Source organism: Ruditapes philippinarum, unplaced genomic scaffold (assembly GCF_026571515.1).
Source record: "Ruditapes philippinarum isolate M1 unplaced genomic scaffold, ASM2657151v2 ctg2173_1_1_1_1, whole genome shotgun sequence".
In the NCBI taxonomy this organism is placed as follows: Eukaryota; Metazoa; Mollusca; class Bivalvia; order Venerida; family Veneridae; genus Ruditapes; species Ruditapes philippinarum.
In genome coordinates this window covers 73,089-95,240 of record NW_026856084.1, presented here as the reverse complement: position 1 = coordinate 95,240, position 22,152 = coordinate 73,089, and the positions used below count along the sequence as shown (strand labels likewise).

General features: G+C 32.8%; 3 protein-coding genes across 3 annotated transcripts; 1 reads left to right on the top strand and 2 right to left on the bottom strand.

Annotated features, from left to right (window-relative positions):
- Positions 1-2,558: 2,558 nt before the first annotated feature.
- On the bottom strand, positions 2,559-9,015 carry LOC132745338 (chromodomain Y-like protein). The gene is made up of 5 exons (XM_060734233.1): positions 8,908-9,015; positions 6,916-7,068; positions 6,152-6,370; positions 5,226-5,488; positions 2,559-4,775 (listed from the first exon to the last, which is right to left on the bottom strand). Exons 1-5 carry the CDS (start codon positions 8,932-8,934, stop codon positions 4,697-4,699), a joined length of 741 nt encoding a protein of 246 aa, XP_060590216.1. The 5' UTR covers positions 8,935-9,015; the 3' UTR covers positions 2,559-4,696.
- Positions 9,016-9,213: 198 nt separating this feature from the next.
- On the bottom strand, positions 9,214-10,522 carry LOC132745334 (uncharacterized). The gene is made up of 3 exons (XM_060734227.1): positions 10,345-10,522; positions 9,963-10,119; positions 9,214-9,728 (listed from the first exon to the last, which is right to left on the bottom strand). The coding sequence occupies exons 1-3, from the start codon at positions 10,407-10,409 to the stop codon at positions 9,579-9,581; spliced, it is 372 nt and encodes a 123-aa protein (XP_060590210.1). The 5' UTR covers positions 10,410-10,522; the 3' UTR covers positions 9,214-9,578.
- A 1,656-nt stretch (positions 10,523-12,178) lies between these two features.
- On the top strand, positions 12,179-21,925 carry LOC132745337 (exosome complex component MTR3-like). Its single transcript, XM_060734231.1, has 7 exons — positions 12,179-12,337; positions 15,009-15,066; positions 15,527-15,605; positions 16,026-16,347; positions 17,115-17,174; positions 20,730-20,840; positions 21,218-21,925. Exons 1-7 carry the CDS (start codon positions 12,251-12,253, stop codon positions 21,314-21,316), a joined length of 816 nt encoding a protein of 271 aa, XP_060590214.1. The 5' UTR covers positions 12,179-12,250; the 3' UTR covers positions 21,317-21,925.
- Positions 21,926-22,152: the final 227 nt, after the last annotated feature.

The following is a 22,152-nucleotide window of genomic DNA, read 5'->3' as shown; positions in this document are numbered from 1 at the left end:
ATGAACCTTGTCACATAAGATGGGAATGATAAGGTACATATATTTGAAGTATGAGGTTGATCCCTTATGAAATAAAGAAGTTACAGTAAAAAATAGTATTTTTTAAGGAACATTCTAAGTTCAAGGGGAGATTAATCTGTAAATATTGGTGCTAGAGTTATGAACCTTGTCACTTAAGATGTGGTTGATGATAAGGAACATATATTTGAAGTTTGAAGTTGATACCTTAAGAAATGACAAAGTTATAGTGAAAAATATTTTACTGCACCAAAACTTTAATCTGAAATCTGGACACGGACGCCGGGGCGAGTAGGACAGCTCTCCATATACTTCGTATAGTCAAGCTAAAAACTTAACATTAAAGTATCATTCAGGAGTAGTCACAAACTTTACATAAAATAAAGTTCAATCCTTAACTTGCTGAATTCTTGGATTTTTCCAGCACCCACTGTTGGAACTGTCTGCATACATGTATCAATTCTGGGAATTAAAAGAGCCTGGTCAGACTATATGGATGTGCATCCTGGCTTGGCTGTATACTGGCAGTTATAGGTTTGAACAGGGTAAGTGTTAAAACAAAATGGTAAACTATAACATGTAAACACAGCAGACATTTTGATTATGTTTTATTTCACATCCACTATACTGAAACATATACACAAATGGTATGTAAGGTAAACAAAAATAATGTTGATACACTGGATAATGAGGGATGGCATTCATGAAAACAACAAGAAATCTAATGTACAAATGTAATATATGTAATGAGAAATGATGTATGACTTTTCGGATGATAAAAATGGCTAGGTTTCAAATTTAACAAATGACAGCATTAGTATGTTAGATTATAACTTTACAGGAAATTTCATCAAGTACAAAAAATGTTGAATTTTGAAAAAGGAAAGTTTAAACGGTACAATTATTGCAAAAAACAAATTACAAACTTCAGGCTATTTCATCATCCTGAGATTCTACTGGTCCTATACTTGACTGAATAAAAATTAAAGGGACTCCACTGAGGTTTTTTTTGACATGGCAGGACTGGAAATATCTTTTTCATCATTTTTATATCAATTTTTATAACTCGTGACTATTATTTAAGATCATTCCCTCTTATTTCTAATATATCCAGGATATTAATTCTTATTGTGCAAAACAACCTGCAAATGGCATGATAAAAACAAAAAACATTTAGCAATTTTTATTTAAAGTCCAGCTAACACTAAATGTTTATTTTCAATTTGAGTATATTTCTTTCCGTTTCACAATTTTTCCTTTTAAAGTTCCCCAGACAGTAATTACTGATCTATATCAAATTCTCAAGTTATATGATATAAGGCTTTTGGACCTCAGTGGAGCACCTTTAATAGTTCACATATCTATTGAGTTACTTTACAGCAAAACCCACGAAGACCCAACCTGAAAACTTATAATTGCTTCAAATATGAAATGCTGAAGTTTGCATTTGAACATTGTTTCATTTGTATTTATGTATCACCTGAGGAAGCTGAATAAAGCGAAACATGTTTTGATACTTAATTTGTGTTGGTTTTTGATCCAATTATCCTAACATTGTACAAAGAAACATTAAACATGGGCATAAATTTTGAAGATCGTTTTTTCCTTGTGAACAATAATGCTGAAATTAAACATGGGCATAAATTTTGAAGATCGTTTTTTCCTTGTGAACAAAAATGCTGAGTACATTGTAATTTATTAAACTTGACAACATTCTGGATATAGGCATTACAACCATACAGATTCATGCATATCAAACATAACACTAAAGCTAAAAGCTAAAAAGAAAAAAATGTTGACATTGAAAACAATGGCTAAAAATTCACACTATTTATAAAGGAAAATTCCTAAAATCTGACTTGACATAACATATAACACTTTAGTTAGGTGGGTAAGTCAATAATGTAAACCATAGAAAAAATGTTTTAAAAGGAAATGTTTGATTTTTGAAAACACATGAAATGATGTATTACTATGTTTACTAAATACATAGAGGATATTTGTTTATTTTGCATGTAAGATTGAAATATAATTTCACTGAGTGAACACCAGATGCAATATTTTCACGAGTGGCGTAGCCACGAGTGAAAATATAAAAGCTGGTGTTCACGAATGAAATATATTTCAATCTTATATGTAAAACAAATAAATTTTCTTTTTATTTTATGCTTTTTTAGTGATTTTAAGTACCTTTTTACTGATTTTGCCGCGTAACGTCGCGCATTCTCCTTTGTGACGTCATTATATCATGACGTCACATCATAAGTTTTGAAATATAGTTCTGTTAAATTTCTTTAATTTTGTTAAATTTTTCACATGGTGTATGATGACATTGACTTTCTTTTCCTAAATAAGCAAATTTACGTATGACGGCATTTAATTCTGCCTGTTATTCCATTTGGTTATGATTTTCTTTTCATCCGCATTCAGATAAAGTCCGGCTACAGTGAAAATTATATTTTATAAATTTCACTAGTGGTTTATCAGAATATAATCATCTGATATATTGTAATAAAACACTGGAAAGCATGAAATAAAGATAAAAAAAGTAAAATATCAATACCGGTACAAAAAAAAAAGATTAAGAAAAACAATACTGAAAATAGAATTTGAACACAATTCTTAATAAAATGTTGACTAAAGATGTTTTTTATTTAAAAACGGAAGAAAATGAATGGCTGTTAAGCTAAAGCTAAAATTTCAGAAAAAATATTCATTTATTAAATTGCAAATTTTTACATAATTCTTTCTTGGTTAGTTTTTTTTTTATTATTTACTTCCATTATGTATACAATCATATTAGGTCTTTTACCTAAAAAATACATGCAAGAAATATAACAGAGAAACTGTCTATGTAAATACTTTTTTTATGCAAAATTTAATCAACTTTTCAATTTTTTTGAAATGTACATAGCAAAAGCTATCTGTAACAGTTTACTGTCTTCCAGCTATTACAGTTTATCAACAAGCTTATCTAAATCAGTTAAGTTATGACTGGTAACAACTGACTAATGTGCACAGTGGCATATTAAATGAAATTCAAAAATTTCAGGGAAACAAACAGTGTAATTGACTGTAACAAAATTTCAGACTGTAAAATATAGCAGGAAAAATCACTCATGTAAAAATAACATATTTCATATTTCCCCATTTCGGTTACGCATTTTCTACATTCCATGAATACATTTGCAGAAGTCCAAAAAAAAAGACAAAATAAATGACTAAAGTTCAGTGCAGCATGGAAAACATAAAGAGCATGACAGAAATTTATGATCACATAACATGCAGTTATTAAACTAAAATAAAGTATTTTGTCACCTTCATGCAGTAACTGGTTAACTACTATTAAATTTAGAAGGACTTAACACGTTCTTGCACTTGGTGGACAAAAATTTTATTCTCTGCATGATATGGACCAGAAAAGAGCCATGGTCAGGTCACAATTTTCCATTCCTGTTTAATAACAATATTTCATGTCCAATAGATGGTGAGATCAGTTTAAAAAATGCTGTTTTATGTGGACTTTAAAATGGGCGAAAACATAATGAAATTATTACAAAGTCAATTTCATTGGGAGAAAAAAAAACACTTAAAAAAGAACTACAAAATCTCTATGATAAATAGATATATTGGTTAATTCACAGTCAGTCACTGCATTTCTAAAAATATTTCAAATATTAAAATTTCAATCCAAAAAATTAATAATTTGTATAAATACAGTTCATCATAATTTTATGCATTAGAATTATTCATAAGACATAGATAAAATTCATTTTAAAAATCAAAGCTATTGCTTAAAAACAATGCCTTTAAAAATTCTCAATAAAAACATAAAAAGGTACATCATGTATGTATATATCTTTGAAGTATTAAACTACCCTGTGGCAATTCATGTCATTTAAGTGTCAGATACCTTTTGAAAGAGTATATTATATCATGTCAATCATTTGGCAGACATATGTATGATAAATGCAAGTGTTTGTAAGCTCCGAAATATTCAAAACATTCATTTTGCACCAAAGCTACCTTTAAAAGCTTACAACATCTAGATTATCATTATTTACAGATTTAAAGAAATAACCCTTCCTACCACTTCCTACTCATTATTCAGCTAACGAAAAGAAACACGGTGTTCAGAAGAAGACTTTAACCTTTGCATAGTGTTTTAGTTTAAAGGCCATGCTATGTAGTTTGTAAAACATTGAAAATGGGCCAGAATGACAGGCAGGTAAAACTTGCTCACAAGCCCCTTTTATGCACATAATTAACCATTGACAAAGTTTCAGTGAAGGAAAGAAGATGACATGATAGATAGTTTCTTTTCAAACAATAATGAAATCAAAATGTATGACATGAAAAAAGGCACATTAACTTTTTTATACATAAAACTGCATACAGACTTGAGAAATAATTCCTTTGCCCTATCAAAAATTCCACGATATTCTGTGATTAAATACAAAATGTATAAAAATACTAAAATGTACAAACTTTTCAAACAACAGTTATACCACCTGACTACATTACCTAGTATCTATACATGTACATCATATACAAATATTTATTGCGTTAGTCTGTTAGTAAATGATGACCTGGGGGGGCCCTGATGGATGTCTGAGATTTAAAGTGCTGCCTTTGAGCTACCTGCAACTTGTACATGTAACCTGTAACCTGTTAACTGCTACTTCGAGACAAGTTTTGATAACCATGCCCAGATGTCGGTGAAAAATGCAACAATGGCAACCCAGACCTTCTCAAAACTGTTGAAAAAAAGAATACACACACTACATGTAGAAATAGTTAAGCAGAATTTTTCATCCACTTTAAAAAGTAATACACTAATAGATAATAACTTGTACAAGATTTATAGAATTACTTTGTTTCTTTCCTTGTCATAAACCAATATCTTGGTGATTCATCCACCTGACCAGCTTTCCTTTCATAAATCATGTGGGTTTTGTAGTCAGTCAATTGTGGAGAAATTGGAAATTACTTGTTTGTTTTCCATGTTAGGTTAGGTGAATTGGTCGCAGAGATATGACAAAAAACATGTGTTAAAAAAACACTGAAAAACTTTTAATTTCAACATGCCTTTCCGGCCAATTGTAAAATTAATATTATGAGCATTAACATCAACCCCATTATCACATAATTTGTTTAGCAATCCTCAATTAACTTAAAAAATTAAGATGAAAACATGAAAAACTTACTCAACATTTTTCTCCAAAACAAAGCTGAGGAAAATAATTGCGATAGTTGCACATATTATGATGGCTGGGTAATCCGATTGGACGAGGCATCCGCAGCACTCTTTCATCTTGTTCCAAGGGGCACAGCAAACTTGCATCCAGCCTGCACACTTTGAAGATGTGACGGATTTAGGTGGCTCATTGCTGGTGGTTGTGGTCTTCACCTCAGATGTTCTGGTCACATATGTGCTGCGCTGCGTAGTACTTGGTGTTAGCACTGACCTCTGAAATGAAACAAGGAAAGAAGACTTCATTACAAGACCAATATTTTCAGAAACAAACTATTTTCACAATTTATTTTATGAATTTGATTTCCCAGAATTTCAGTAGAAACTGATAATTCAAGGTACCTCAAGTCCAAATTGGATTTTGAAACTGTCACTGTTATGAATTTCAAGACTAAATGACAAGAGTCTTTAGCTAACAGCTTGCCTAGCACTATAGTATACTGGTGACATGCTACTATCATAAACAGAGGTCAACAGTTGAACAAGTTTATTCTGCAGTACACAGGATAGCAAGTTTTTTTTATCATAATTATATCATAATATCATATTAACTTCCCCCCTCTTTAAATGGAAAGCCACCTGGCCTGCCACTACTTTAAAGTCTAACCTTACTTGTGAGACAAGTGTAACACTACAAATGGCTTTTGATCACAGTTTGCCTTTGCTCAGGGGATAATATCTCGAGATTTTAAGAGCAACTCTTACTATATTATCATTATTTTTCTACTTATTCACTTTAAAAAATATTCAATCAAGGCTCATTATCTCGAAACAAAACCCATTGCAAATGGTCATAAAATAAATCTCATTTTTCTTAGTTTACTGAGCTTTTTTCATAGAAAAATGAAAATGGTCCGAGAACATAAACAAGAATAATACCGTCAGTGTTTCTGTTGTCTTCTGAAACCTGCCTGGCGATGTGGTGACTGTCTCTGTTTTAGACTCCTCCTTGGTTGGAGAGGACTTTCTGGTAGTTTTAGTTTTCGTCACTGATTTACGAGCAGGAGAACGACTGCCAGATTTACGAGTCCTGCTTCTTGAACTGCTTCTAGACCTTGATCTGGATCGGCTCTTCTTTTTTGGAGTCTTTTTCTGTGACTGAATTGAATGCAATATATCATATTAAAATAATTATAACAACTATAGTGTTCTCCATTTATTCTTCTCCAGAATTTATTGCAGGCTTCTTTAGACAGTAATATAAAATTATGAAATTGCATAGCAGCACAAGCCACTTAGAATAGAATGACCCTACTCGTATAGAATATTCTGGTTACTTTTGAAGTTTCACTTATTTTGGCCCCTGATCATAGTGTGAAAATTCCCTGTAATCCGGGTTAAATAATCTCTTTAAAACATGACTCAACAAGACCATTATGATCATGATGTGTATTTAAAGTCAATTTGCAACTTTGGCTCCTGCACTACAATTAAACCAAATTATGTCAAATATATCAGTCACATCATTAATTTGTAGCATATAAAATATCAGGATCTTAGATAAGGTTTAGTTTTAATATATTGCTCAGTGTCCAACTCAGAAAAGAAAATATAAAATAAATTAAAGGGAACCAATGCCACTAGCATAATATTTTACGTTACAAAAAAAGAAGTAAATAACAACATTAATTATTATGACTCACTGTTATTTTGGCATAGAAATTTGCAATAGCCTGATTGGCACCAGAAAGATTTTTCACTGGTTCCCAGGAATCCTCTGATGAGCCAAAATTTTTCCATCTCACTAAATACTCCAACCCTTTTCTAGACTTTCTTTCTCTAAGAATTTCATCAACCTGGAATACACGCATAAACACTTTCAATATGATCTACGTAAATAACCGAGGTATATCAAGTGAAAAACACAAATTGCTTCCCTTATCTTCGAGTAAAATCCATACCGCTTATGCTACAACAATACAAAATAAGCCGTTTTTAAACCGCTAGTTTGTTGTGATCAAATGTCCGATTTTTTTTTCCCCCCCTATATACCATTACTAGGAAAAGGTCACCTAGTTGCCTTAACGCTACGGAGTTTTACTAGGACATGCTGTGGAACAACCACAATGTCGAGTTCTGTAACAATAAAAGCTATTTTGCTACTCTTTACTGGGATCCTAGATATTACCGGACAAAATATGATGTTTTTTCGTTGTAACTTTTATTTAAAATAATAGAAAAGAATGAAATTTTACCCAAATAATTGTGGGTTCTTAATATACGTAAACATTCCTTTATCAAACATAAAATTAAACTTTTGACCGTAGAAATGTGTCTTTAAAGTAGGGCATTAAAAGAGGAAAAAAATCGTGCAGACAACTCAATTTACCGGACATTGTGTTTCAAAATATTTTGTGGTGTTAAATTGAAATTTAGCAAGGAAACTATGACTATTGAATGGCAATGTTAAGATACTGGAAAAAAACAGTATGTCACTAAAATAGACACGGCAGCCATGCTTGTTACGAAGAGGCCAATATAGGGGTGTAATTGAAATAAACACTATTAACTCAACTTACCTATTGAATCTTCATGATTCTTAAAAGTGTGACACATTTTGATATTCAAATGGAATTCTGTTCTTTCTCATACAGTTTCCTTTTGATCATCATGTAGCATGTTGCAAAAGCCATAAAGTCTATTTTTTGTACATTTCATGTAGAGTTTCCTCCCATGTGCGTAACCCGTTTCCTTATATGTGTTTTTAATTTGCATTTCTTTGTAAAAGACAACAACAAGATATTGTTTGAACGAAATTTTAAATTATTTTTTTTCCTAAAAATATGTTACGATTGTCTCCTGAGTTAACTTTTACAAGCATTAAAGTAAAATCTATCTAAAATAAGTTAAATAACCCATTAAGGGCCTCAATATTCGGGAATGCGCAGAACAGATTATTCCCCCGCATGAACATGTCATGGAATAACTAGTAAACTAAAGGGTATGTTAGTAAATAAAGAACTGAATCAACAATATTTGCCTGAGAGTGGTTTTGTTGTTATTTACTTTGCAGTAGAAAGTGTGTGTACGATTCAGACCGGATGATTTTTGAATTGAAGCAAAAAATAAAGCCTTGTTTGACAGGAATAGATTTTGTCCAGTAAACTGATTGTCCGGTAAACATGTAGGATCCCAGTACACACCATGCATTTAGAAAATTGTTAACATTCTTCATCTACCTTACATACAATCTTAAATAACTTACATTTTTTTTTCTTACACTCAACCCAAAATAGTTATTTTGATTTTTTTTTTCTTTTCAAATTTTTTTTTTTTCAACTTCAATTTTTTTATATGGGCACCAAGACTGGACGAGCACCTGTGTTTTATAGTACTTTGCTCCTTAAATTTCTTATGAACTAAACAATCTATATCCTAATTTATTTTTTTAATAGAGGAACGAGTTGACCTGTGCCGAGTTGACCCGTGCCGAGTTGGTATAGGGCCGAGTTGACCCTTTACCTTACTGATGGCAGTCGGCAAACCGAAAATACCGAACATCACCCAAATATTTAAGAAAGTCGAGATGTTCTACCTTTTATCTTAAAAATCTGCAGAACACGTAGGCAATACTTAACAGGCTGGTTAAGACATGTTTTCAATATACTTATACATATAAATAGAAGAAAAAATACCTCGTAATTGTCTTCACTGCCCGACATTTTGAATTTTGTACACTCCCATGAGCCTTTACGGGAAGGTTTACGGAAAGTCGTAAAATTATTTTTCGTTCACACAATAACTCGACCCAAAAAAAGGTATTAAACTACTAAATTTAAAAAAGAAAAAAAATGCAATGAGAAAATTTTGTCTATCTATGGCAATTGATAGAAAATAAACTTGCTGTTGCGGCGGTTACGAGACCCAAAACGGTACAAGTCAACCCAGCCCCAAATTGTTCAACCCGGCCCCAAACCGATGTTATTTCTGGTCAACCCGGCCCCATTTTTTATTATTTATTTTGCTTTAAAATGTAAACACTTATCAAGAAATAAAATAAAAATTAACAACAAAAACAACAACAAAAGTTTAACGATGATATTTTTTATCATTTATTTACTCTAAACACTTTATCGTAGTCTTGACTGCTGCGTCCTGACATGGCTACAAAAACCAACGGCACTTGTTTGGAACAGTCTCCGCGTCTGACGAATGCGCGGATTGACAACAACATCATAAATGGAGCTCGCATCACCTGCAAAGATATAGTGATGGTTATGTAAAGGGATTTCAACTTGAAATTATAGAAATGACTGTAAATCAATGTAAGTCATGATCATTTCAGATGTATATTGACTAAATGATTTTAAATTACCTTAAAAGTACCGTCAATGTACCAGCGAAGTGCCTGAGATAATAAATCTAGCTGGTTGTCCGTCGCGAAAATAAGGTGACGTCTGTCTTCAACCTTAACCTCTCTACGATAGAAGTCATGGGAGATAGCATTCTCATCTAACTGGAAAAAAGAAATATACCAAAATAGGGATATACAGTCAAAACTGTTCTAAATAGCGTTCTTCTTTATACAACGTGGTCTATATAATCTGTAACGGTCATAATAAATTCCTATGTATAGAGTCGAGATGCAGGTATAGGTTACAGTCCTCTTGCTATTTAGTATGATACAAGTATTGAATATAAATTACGTTTTATGTTCAAAATAGGGAAGTATATAAACAACCCAGCATACCTCAAAATCCATATCTACAGGCTCATCTGGTCTTAACTCTTGCCGATAGCGGTTGACGACCCTTGCTACGTAATCAGGTCGCAATTCACCCACGTTCACCAGTTCTTCAACACCATCCGATGCGTTAGAAACGATCGATAGTGGCAACCTCTTTCGCCTGTAAAAAAAGTTTGTAAACATTTATAAGAATCACACAAATTATAATATAAATAATTTAATTTTCATGCATTCAATTGCATACTTTTTTATTATAGGGTAACACCAAAATTTACTTAAACTGACCACGTTTAAAAAAAAACGTACATTGTTTTCATAACCAATTTTTAATTTGCTTTGAGAAATTTTATTATTTTTATTGATATTATTTCAGAATATTACACACCTTTGCTGTGACCTTCGCACGAATGGCTTGTTCCGGTTCTGGAGCATGCACGTGGTCTTTGCCATTCGCCGAGAAGGTCTCACCCTTTTTGCGTTACACGTGCTGGACAAGTCAACTTCGCACTTCTTACAGAACACATCCACACCGTGGACTTAGGTCGTCGTTCCTACAAATAAGATATTCATGGTTTACAAAGCAGAATTTTGAAGCTATTGAAAAGTGATAATTTATTATCATTTATTTTAAAAAAAACAAAGCAAAACAATTAAGTATTAATAGATAACATGGTTTTTATCTATCTATCTATCTATCTCTATTCTATTCTATTCTATTCTATTCTATTCTATTCTATTCTATTCTATTCTATTCTATTCTATTCTATTCTATTCTATTCTATTCTATTCTATTCTATTCTATTCTATTCTATTCTATTCTATCTATCTATCTATCTATCTATCTATCTATCTATCTATCTATCTATCTATCTATCTATCTATCTATCTATCTATCTATCTATCTATCTATCTATCTAATCTAATCAAATCAAATCAAATCAAAATTTATTTATTGTCGGTATACATATATAACATTTTACAAAACATAAGCTATGTATAGCTTTTGACCGACATACATGCATATAATGTGGGATGTAGACACTAAATGTAATAATTTAAAGTAAAATAATCATAATTAATAAATAGTAATGATATGCTAAGGATAACATTTAATTACTGTATCATAAGTGACTAAAATAATATATATCTAGATAAAAATGCGGAACATATTAGAACATACATAAAATAAGATTACATTAAAAGTGGGTGGATTCTGCTGATCTTGACCAAGGCCTAGCCTGGACTGTTATAGAAGAAAGGAAATAAAGAATTGAAAAGGAAAAGGATCACAAAAATGTGACCACTAATTAGGTTTTATAAATAAAAAAATCCCCAATTCAAAATTTGCAAGAAGTGATCAGCAGCCTCCTCAATAAGCAAACTTCGCAATAAGCTGACAATAAGCAAACCAAATTCAAGCATACTGGACAAATAATACATGTACATAGACATTATGTTGAGAATATTAACAAAATTTAAGCCAAATGTGAAATAAACAGATACATGTAAGTAAGCAGCAAAACAAAAGAAAGCAGGCAAGAAACAAAACTGAAGATGGAGCTAAACTATAATGCAGGTTTATTGACAGAAAGTACATGAGTAACTCTCTCCATTCCATGCACCAATTAAACTTTTAAATTGGTCATAATTCACTTCCATTCTGAGGTGTTGAGGAAGTGAATTCCATAGTTTAGGTGCATAGGAACGAAAAGAGTTGCTGCCATAACTGGCGGTTCTTACCTGAGGGATAATGGCTACATTTTTATACCTAAAATTAAAAGAATGAGTTTTTATATTAACGAGATTATGTAAGTATGTTGGTCCTTGTTTATGAATAATTTTATGAATTTCGAGGGCTATAGTTCTGATTCGTCTTAATTTTAAATTTGGTAGTTTAGATTTTATTAAAAGGGAGTCATAGTCTGATTGATAGTCATCATAAATGAATCTTAATGCTCTTTCTAGAATTTTCTCTAGTTTTTTTGTGTACTTTCCTCCACAGAAGTGCCAGGTGACAGGGCAGTAATTAAAGTTTTTAATCTATCTATCTGTCTATCTTCTATCTGTCTGTCTATATATACATGAAACAATCATTTTAGAGGCTTAAATATAACCAACTGACCTAAAAAAGCGCTGTTCCGGGTTTTCTAAAAAAAATATCTCCGTTGCGCCCGTTGCGCCAAAAAATCTCCAGTGTGTAGTTTAGTGGTACCCTAAAATTTGTGCTCCATGACCTTAACTAAATTATTATCACAACGTGTAGTTTTATCAAAAACACCAATTTTGCAAACATGCCTGTTGATACCAAAAGAATTACCGGGCCAGAAACATCTTTAAGCCCATATTCATTCTGCAAACCAAAGGAAACGAAACTTCTGGTATTGTTTGACGGTTTACTGACATAATTTAAATGGAAATTATCTCAACCATAGGTGTTCGGGGCTTTGATTGGTCACTACCCCTACCCCCGCCCCTCCCCCCCCACAGGCGCTCCCCGCCCCTCCCCCCCCACAGGCGCTTGTCACATAATCAAATATTTTACATAATCGGTCTATATATGTATATAAAGATATAAGGCCCCCAACGAAACAAAAACATCATGCGGAACAAACAAGAACAATGCTGAAAGAAACGACCAGATCACGGTTATCTCTTTCTGGTCGCCATCTGAAAGGATCAATCCAAGCGTTAAAGCTTTTTATTTCATTAAAATTCTTCAAATAGCAAAGAAATGAGTAAAAGTTTTAGAAAATGCCAATATTTTCAATCCATGTCGTTTTCGACGTCCAATCTATTTATGTATACAAACACGATTTCTGGTCGATTTCTACGAAATAAATAGAAAACATCTAAAATTTCCACATAAACCAGGGTTCCCTCTGGGTCAAAATTAGTTTGCGCCACCAAATTCGCCAATCAGAAAAAGTTGGAGCCAATGGCTCCAAAGTTGGAGCCAATGGCTCCAAAGTTGGAGCCAATAATTCTGCAAGGGAGACATGCCTATCTTTGCTAAGATATGCTAGCAGTTATATATCATTATGATTACAAACACATATTTATAATATTTCATTTTATTACAGCTGCACATGTTTATTATCTAAAATATAGACATACTATTATGTGGTTTTCAAATTCTATTTAAATAAATACACATGACAGCATAAATGTAATCAAGAACATCATGTTAAGTAAGTCATCCTGTTTTCCACCGTTTTGCCAGTGTAGCAGTTCTTCTCACAGGCTGGACTGAGCCAAGATCTTTCACAGCTTCTACACGACAATCTGGTGATCTACAGATACAAAATTAAAAAAACAAAACATTACTATAAATTGACTTCATCTAAAAATCAATGAGAACAAAATATGAAATAGATACTAAGTATTTTTAACAATGAAAAATATTGTTTATTTTAATAGGGTTTGCATATGAATAGACACTTCAGCCCTTTACAATCAGAAATGAAAATATTAACATTGCAGTAACAGTGGCTTTAGATCAGTCATTAGTGAAATTATTCTTTTAATTGTCATCCGATTTAATTATTCAAACTGTAATTATTTGAGTCAACTTACCTAAAGTTTAAGGTTTGTCAACATCACGGACGATCTTTCACTTCTCTGTTCGCTACTAAGTAACTAACACCTGTTGACCACACATGTAATTATCAGCGTAAATTGTTCCAATTAACAAATTACCACTCTCATCTTCACATGTTCCCAAAGTGTCACACAATTGATGACATAATTGATTATACGGTACCGATAAACAAACTAATAGCGCGTGACCTTTCACATTTGGGCCGCTTATGTAATTGACGCGGCCGCTTATGACATTAAAGTGTACTAGTTGTCGGATGCTTTTATCTTACGTTGGCGCCAGTAAAATTCGCCAATTAAAGATTTTATGCGCCAGAATTAATATTTTGTCGCATTTGGCGCCATTGGCGAGCGACAGCGGGAACCCTGATAAACAAACTCTTTTTCTATCAATCTGCGAAGTCTAAATTGAACTAGAGCCCTCTTTGTACGCAAATATTTAAAAGATATTGGTTGTAGAAGCGGAGGTCAAGTAAAATGCGCCATTTGGAATTTGAAGTGACAGATAAATGAAGCAAAGAAATAGTATTATACGGTTGGTCAATAGTATTCCGGTAATTATCTTAACCAATCAAATCCTTATATAATATTCAGAGCGGAACAGTATATACATGCGCTATACATGGCGATAAAATACTGTCACAAGCGAGATCCTTGTGTATTTTTTAATGAATTACGTACGAAGAGGGCATTTGATCAGTGAAGACTTCGCAGATCGATAGGAAAAAAGTTTGTTTATGGAACATACGTGGAAAATTCTAGCCGTTTTTTGTTTTTTCGTAAAAATCGATCAGAAATCGTGTTTGTATACATGAATGGACTGGACGTCGAAAACGACATGAATTGAAAAATAATGGCATTTTGCGAAACTTTTCCCAATTTCTTTGCTATTGAGGGATTTTAATGAAATAAAAAGCGTTGGCACTTGGATTGATCCTTTCAGATGGCGACCAGAAAGAGATAACCGTGATCTGGTCGTTTATTGCAGCAGTGTTCTTGTTTGTTCTGCATGATGTTTTTTTGTTTCGTTGGGGGCCTTATATCTTTATATACATATATAGACCGATTATGTAAAATATTTGATTATTGTGACAAGCGCCTGTGCCCCCCCCCCTCCCTGCCCCCCTTCATCCAATCTACAGCCAGCCCTCCTACCTCCCAAACCATGTAAACTGCAATATTTTTCATTTGAAACATGTTTTAATATTTGGTATATGCTTTTAATTCAATTTCAAAAAAATGAAGGAATGGATGCATATATGCCGTTGACCCGTATTTAGCTGAATATTTGAAAATTACTAAAAGGAAAATTACCTTGTATATCAGAGACTTGTTGTGTTTATGTCTTACATTTGTTTTAAAGTAAAAAACTTCTGTAAAATATCAACTCATTCATGATTGATTTATAAAAGATATGACATTTTAATCTGATTCTTATTCCATATAATCCAGGTAAATGATAATCAAGAAAGACATGATGGCAGAAATGCAGACAAAATTAGACCAATATGTAAGTATGGCATGTTTATAAAATCTGGTTATTAGCTTTATTATATTCTTAAACAAAGGAATTAGTACTGATCAATGGAAAATAGTGTGTCTTTTACTTGTCAATTAATGATTTTGCCATAGAACCAACATAGAGCTTGTCATTTTTATGCTAACATATGTCTGTATTGTTTCGTTAATAGCGGCAAGATCATAATGCGATGGGGCATTCCAGATATATCAAATAAGCTTGGATAAGGCATCTATTCATTTTGAGGTTATTATGTCAAGGTCACAATGACACTATTGATGTGAAATAGCTTGACTGGGATTCAAATTCAGGATGCTCTAAATTAATACCATGCAGCAACTCTACCAAGTGAGCTACCTAACTGCCTACAAATTCTCTTCACTATAATTACTGATCACCTCTATACCATGATATTGTTTGTTTCAAAGTTTTTGTCTTGATCCATTTTTAGTTTTGAAAACTGGAGTTGTAAGTCAAGCTCAAGGTTCAGCATACATTGAGCAAGATGGGACCAAGGTCATCTGTGCAGTGTAAGTATTTTGTACATATAATGTGAAATTTGGTTAACTACTACAATTGTACATGGATTATGGTCTTGGATATGTAAGGAATATACATAAAAGCTATACCTTCCACATTTCCTCAAGTAATTCTAAACACCATAGTATGTGAAAGCATTTCAAAATTTTTAAGACTCTTGTACAATTTCATGCTTGCACCTTTGTCCTTTTATTAGGGGCTGATAGTTTTTTTTTATAAGGCCTCATCCTCAACCGAAAATTACCTCATTATTTCCCAATTTCAAAACAATTTCCCAGCAGCTGCCCAGATATAGAGTGTTTCAAATTTGGAGAAACAATGTGGCTGTTTTGGTTGCAACAGGTAAAAGGTTAAAGGTCAGGTTGATATCATGTTAAATACTAGTTTATATGAGCTATTTATTATGTCAGGTATGGACCTAGAGCAGTGATTAGAAAGGAGGAGTTTAGCATGAAAGGCCAGCTAAGTTGTGAGTTTAAATTCACAACTTTCTCGTGCGCACGACGTAGACAGTATCAACAAGACACTGAGGAGAAAGATTATTCTGTACAATTGTTAGAAGCTCTAGAACCAGCTGTGTTGCTGCATAAATTTCCGAAGGCTCAAGTGAATATATACGTGACTGTGCTTCAGAATGATGGAAGTGCATTGGCTGCGTCAATAACTTGTGCTTCTGTAGCAATGGCAGATGCAGGCGTAGAGATGTACGACCTTGTTACAGGTTGTTCTGCTGTATGTGTTAATAGTTATACTACTTTGTTCTTAGCTTTACTTCTTTAACAAAAAAAGGGGCTATGCATTAAACATTATATACTGAATTTCATGAACAGCATCCAACTTCACATAGGTTCGAAATGGAAAAGTTCATCAATTCATGTCTTTATATCTAACGCAATTCTACTTAGAAATGAAAGTTTTTCAATAATGGAATTCAGATGTAGAATGCAGAAATAAATACAAGCTATTTGAAAAACATATTCCTCTGTTTCTATTAATATGTAACATTGACAAAAGCAATCTCACAGTTTTGTAAATATTTTAATTTGCCATAATTTGCTTCTGTATTTAAATATGCAGAATATCTTATATTGACTTGTCTTTTAATTTGGACACAAACATTGATCAGTTTTAGGGAAAATTAAAAGAAAAACTAACTTGCTAGCAAACATTGTAAGATTATGATCCCATGGTTTGAAAAGGCGGCCCAAAATTGGTTTTTCTGGGCCTCCAGAAGGGTAGAAGGGTGTGTTTATCTTGGTCTGCACTGGTGGCATGACTGATTCAGTTGCTGCCAGCAGGGTGTAGGTTAATTACTGAACTGAATTTTGCTTCAGCTAGTGCAGCTGAGAATAAACATTAACATGCATTACAAACTCTACAGTACAGGAACTGGTTTAATAAAATTAACCCTACAACATTGTCAAGTTTTGTTGTGCCTGTGTCCAGTATTCTATATTTGCTGTCAAATTGGAAATATTCACTTTCGTTTTGTTTTTCAGAGGCTAGCTGGTGACCTGTTATTGTTAGATCCCTGTACACATGAGGAATATTCATCAAAGGTATTATTATACCCCCAAAAACGAAGTTTGGGGGGGTATATAGGAGTCACCCGGTGGTCGGTCGGTCGGTCGGTCCAGACGTCCGTTGCATTTTCCTTGTCCGGAGCATACTGTAAAATCATTATTATTCGTGGGGCACGAATTTTCGTGGTTTTCGTAGAGGTGTCATCGATAAGGATTTTTGTATCGATATATCGGTAATGAATTATCGGCGATACAGCGATATATCGATTGCCAGGCTAAATTTTAGCTTTCAAGTCTTTTTAAATGTTTCCTAAGGACACTGACAAAGCAGTTATATATAGACAAATGCAAAAAAGATAAACTATGAAAACTGAACAATTTGTTTCTTTTTTTATACAGCTAAAAATGAAAACTAATGACTAGTAACTATAACGTTTAAAGCCTTTTCCATTTTACTTTTGTTGTTGTTGTTGCTATTACGTAGTTACTGATCATGCTAAATCCCGTCCATGCCGCTCTAATAAAGTCGGGTTTAATTGGCAAATTGTAGTGTTTAGAACCTGAATAATTATTAAAGTTTAACATTTTGTAATCATAATTTTTACAAAGAAACACTGACAAAATTTTCTTGGCATTTTCCCTTTTTAAAATCTGAATTGAGGGGTCTTGACATCCACTTAGCAGACGTGCAAGATTACAACGAAATTTGGCAGCATTCGTTAAAAACACTGGGAGGTAACTTTGGCATTGATTTCCGTTTTCACTTTTAGAAAAAAAAATGTTTCTGGCATCCATAACTTTACATGTCGCTTTTATTTTGACGTTTTGCGACAGTAAACAGGTCTGTCAGTTCTATAAAACCTGTTCGCTGAAGTCTCTTTAGCTAAAAATATATGTGCATTTGATATCCGATATTTAAAAAATGGAATCGATATCGAATCGGATAACAAAGATCGCTGATACACCGATATCGATTGAATCGATGACACCCCTAGGTTTTCGTGGGTAGGTCAATCCACGAATTTAAGATCCCACAAACTTTTATCCCAACAAATATTCTTACCCAGTCTTTGTTCTATATCTTACAAACATGCGTTGGCTCTTTTCCGGCCGATATTTCGTGAAATGGATGTATCTACAGACAGATAATCAGGTTAGTGACTTATTAAATCCGTTTACAATATTTAAGAAACTTGAAAGAAAACTCGATTATAATTATGTCCTCAATTTACTGTCACAAATGTCGCATATACGTACTTGATCGTTGTAGTCTACTAGGACTTGAATATGTCAACAAGAATACTTGACATAATCGAGTAAATATGGGATCCCAGGCAGTGCAATTATTAGCGCTAATAATAATTGTCAGTTTGCTTTTATGTCTTTGATATTAATGTCGTAAGTACACAAAACTATAAAAAAAAAATACGATCGCTAAAACAGATTTATTGTACATTCTTTTGTCGTTTTAAATAATCCAGTTAATATGAATTTTAATCTGTATTTGTGCGAATGCTATTCTGTCAACATCAAAGACGCCACAGACTTTTACAAGATCCACACATACTTGTGTTATTTACCGAGATTTATTTATATGCATGTAAATTTACACAGTCGCTGTGACGTTGCGTGTAGTTGCTGTCAAATATGTTAAGACCAATTCAGGGTGTAAATTTTTAAACTCGCTGGTTAAAACCTGTCATGTGTCGTATAAATTATGCGATGTTTACATCGGCGAATTACAGGGGCAGTGTGTCCAATGGAGGTGCATATCATGTCACATACATGTGTTAATTGCAGTCAATTATCGGCAGTAACTGTGCTATATTAGTTATGCCCAGAGGCAAGGATTAAATTTATTGACAAGCGCTGTGTGACAAGTAAAGATATGTACATGTTGTAAGTAAAAATGTTCGGCGATTAAGTTTAAGATTATTTTGCATTAGGTTACTGAATTTTTTTAACAAGAAAACGAAAATCCACGAATTTAAGAACCCACCAAAATGCCCTTTTTGATAAAACCACGAAATTTCATGCCCACGAATTTAAGTGAATTCGCAGTAACTTGAAGACTAATGGTTGGAATTCAATATAACTACATACAATGGTCAAGCACATTGAGAGGAAGTGCAGTGCACAAGAACCATAACTCCATTTTGATAAAATACAGAGTTACTGCCCTTTGATACTTTTCCTTGTCCGGAGCGTAACTTAAAACGTACTGGTTGGAATTCAAAACAACTTCATACAATGGTCAAGCACAATAAGAGGAAGTGCAGTGCACAAGAACTATAACTCCATCTTCAGTATTTATAGAGTTATTGCCCTTTGTTCCTTTTCCTTGTCTTTCTGGTCTTATTACAGAGTAATTCAATAAAACTTCATCAATGGCCAACCACATTGAAAGGAAATGCAACATACAAGAACCACAACTATCTTTAATTGCCCACAACCATAACTCTCTATTTCAATTCTTTTACAAGGTAACATCCTCATTTCCATAGCAGTCTTGTGGGGGTATTAATCACATTTAGTGATAGTTCTAGTTTTACTGGCTATTTTCTCTCTTCATTTCTCAATTAACTAAGTCTCACTTTGTGTTACTTAAATCAACTGGATATGACGACTTACAATTCCGGCTCTTTACCACTGTAGGTTTGAATCCCACCAGGAACTTTTTCATGTGAGCAAGCTATCTATCCAGCATTTGGAAGGTTGATGGGTTCTGCTCAGATGCCAGCTAGTGCATGAAATAATGCACAGAGGGGCACTTGTGGTCTTCCTCAAACAGGAAAGTTGGAAAATTGCCAGTTACAAAACATTTTAATGATAAACCATACTATATATTGTTCTACAGTAACTTGTAATAAACATAGTGAAATTCCAGTTATTAAAGGAAAAACTTTTGGCCAAAATTTTGCCCTTCTTTATTCAATAATAAATATCCTTATAGTGAATGTCATGTTTATAAGGAATTATCGATTATAAGAAGTTTTTATTCAAAAGTTGGGCATGTTGAAAAATGTTATTGATATACATGTAAGCAAATTTTTTTTACACATCTTTGAATTTTACATGATTCAGTGAACGATACAGTCCATCTTCTGGCCGTTTCTTAAGAAACAATACAAAACATGCCATAACTAATGACAGATAAAACCTTTCTGAAATAAAGACGTTTACTGAAACAAACTTATACATGCATTAAGTTCAAAGAAATCATCCTTCATTTTCAATGATCATACGGGGCTCATGCTGGCAGGATCCAATGAGCAAATTTGTTCCAAATTATTTAATTGGCTCAAGAAAATCATGATTTTCTCAAACTAACATAAAGTATGACATTCAGAATCTCTAGTCTAAATTCAGCATTTGCTATTTTAGAATGGGACAGAACACATTACAACAAAACACTACTTTTTGTAGTTCATTGACTGGTTTATACTTTTAACACCCCAATTGAATAAAAAAAAAAATAATCGAGTAATTGTATGTAATTTAAACATGAAACAATCATTAATAATGCTATTGAAAAAATAACCATGTTGACCTAAAGAATTTTACTTAAGTTTTATATTTATATATTTGCAGGAGCATTCGGCAGTAAACAATGGCAGTGTGACAGTAGGTTTGATGCCTTCATTAAACCAGATATCTGCTGTGACATCAAAAGGGGAAATACAGTTTGAACACATGAAAATGGTCAGTTACATTTGGCATACAATGATAATTCATTTATATAAATTATGCATAGTTTAGTGTATAGTTTCAATGTTTAAGTACAAATATATTTTTAAAGTGAATATTTTTGTGATATCATTGTATGTTTACCATCTCAAAATCTTTAATTGTAGGTCAGTTTATATCTCATTAACACCTTGATATGCTGGAACTGAAGTTGATAAGCCTTTCCCACCAGTATTGAACCAGGCATGGCCCATGCAGTCTGACCAGGCTCTATACTTATCATAGCTCAATTTCTGTATTTTAACTTTTTACAAGACTAATTGTGTACACATAAAAGTGCCATTTAATTATCAGTTTTTGTTTTAAGATGTTTGATAATTTATACATTTCAGGCAATATCAAAATGTGTAGATATGTGCGTTCTGCTATACCCAGTCTGTCAGGAAAGTTTGGTCAAGTCAGTCAATACCAGTATAAAAGAAAATACCTGAAAATGTGGGATATACAAAACAACATGTGTTCATGAGAGAGTGTGGTACTACAGGTAGAATTGAGCTTAAATTGCTCAATGGGGTGTAAAAAAGGACAACAGTAATCTAAAGACAATAACTGAAAAGTAGAGGAATCCTTGAAACTGTCTTAATTTTTTTTGCCTTTTTTTATAGCTCACTAGAGCACATGATGTTCAAGGTGAAATATTGTGATCACCAACTGTCTGTTGCCCAATGTCTTTCCGCTCTTGTTTCACTGTTTTCTGATCTTAAGGTTAAGCTCATAAAACAAATGGGAAGTCTAAGGTTGGTCATGGCAATATAGTGTAACTGTAATAGTTACTAGTTAGTAAATTGTGAAAATTGTGAAACAGTCCACGCCTTTGCTATTATGAATTTTTAAATGTGTTAAAAATTCAAAATTATGAAAAATAAATAAAAACATTCACATGTTAATTCTGAAATATAAAAGAATGGACATGTAATACAATTTATTACAACTGCAGTCTGATTAAGTGTATTTAATGAAATGGAAAGAATAAATGACTAAAATGTAAGTTTGATCTATAGTATCTTTATTAAATACAAAATGTATTGTACTGAAATTCAGTTTTGTAATTTGTATTTTTCATTAGTTTAGAACTTCAATTTTCTGGTCTTTAGCAGTTTAAAACTGTCAACTAGAGGTTCTAATGTTTCGTCATTTAGATCATGTTGAGTGTGTGAGACACACATGACAGCATTAAGGTGTTTTTAGATTAGTCTGTTCTTCTATTTGGTCAGAATATTTCCCATCAATGAAAAACTCCTTTCTACAACAGCAGTTGAAGATGGTC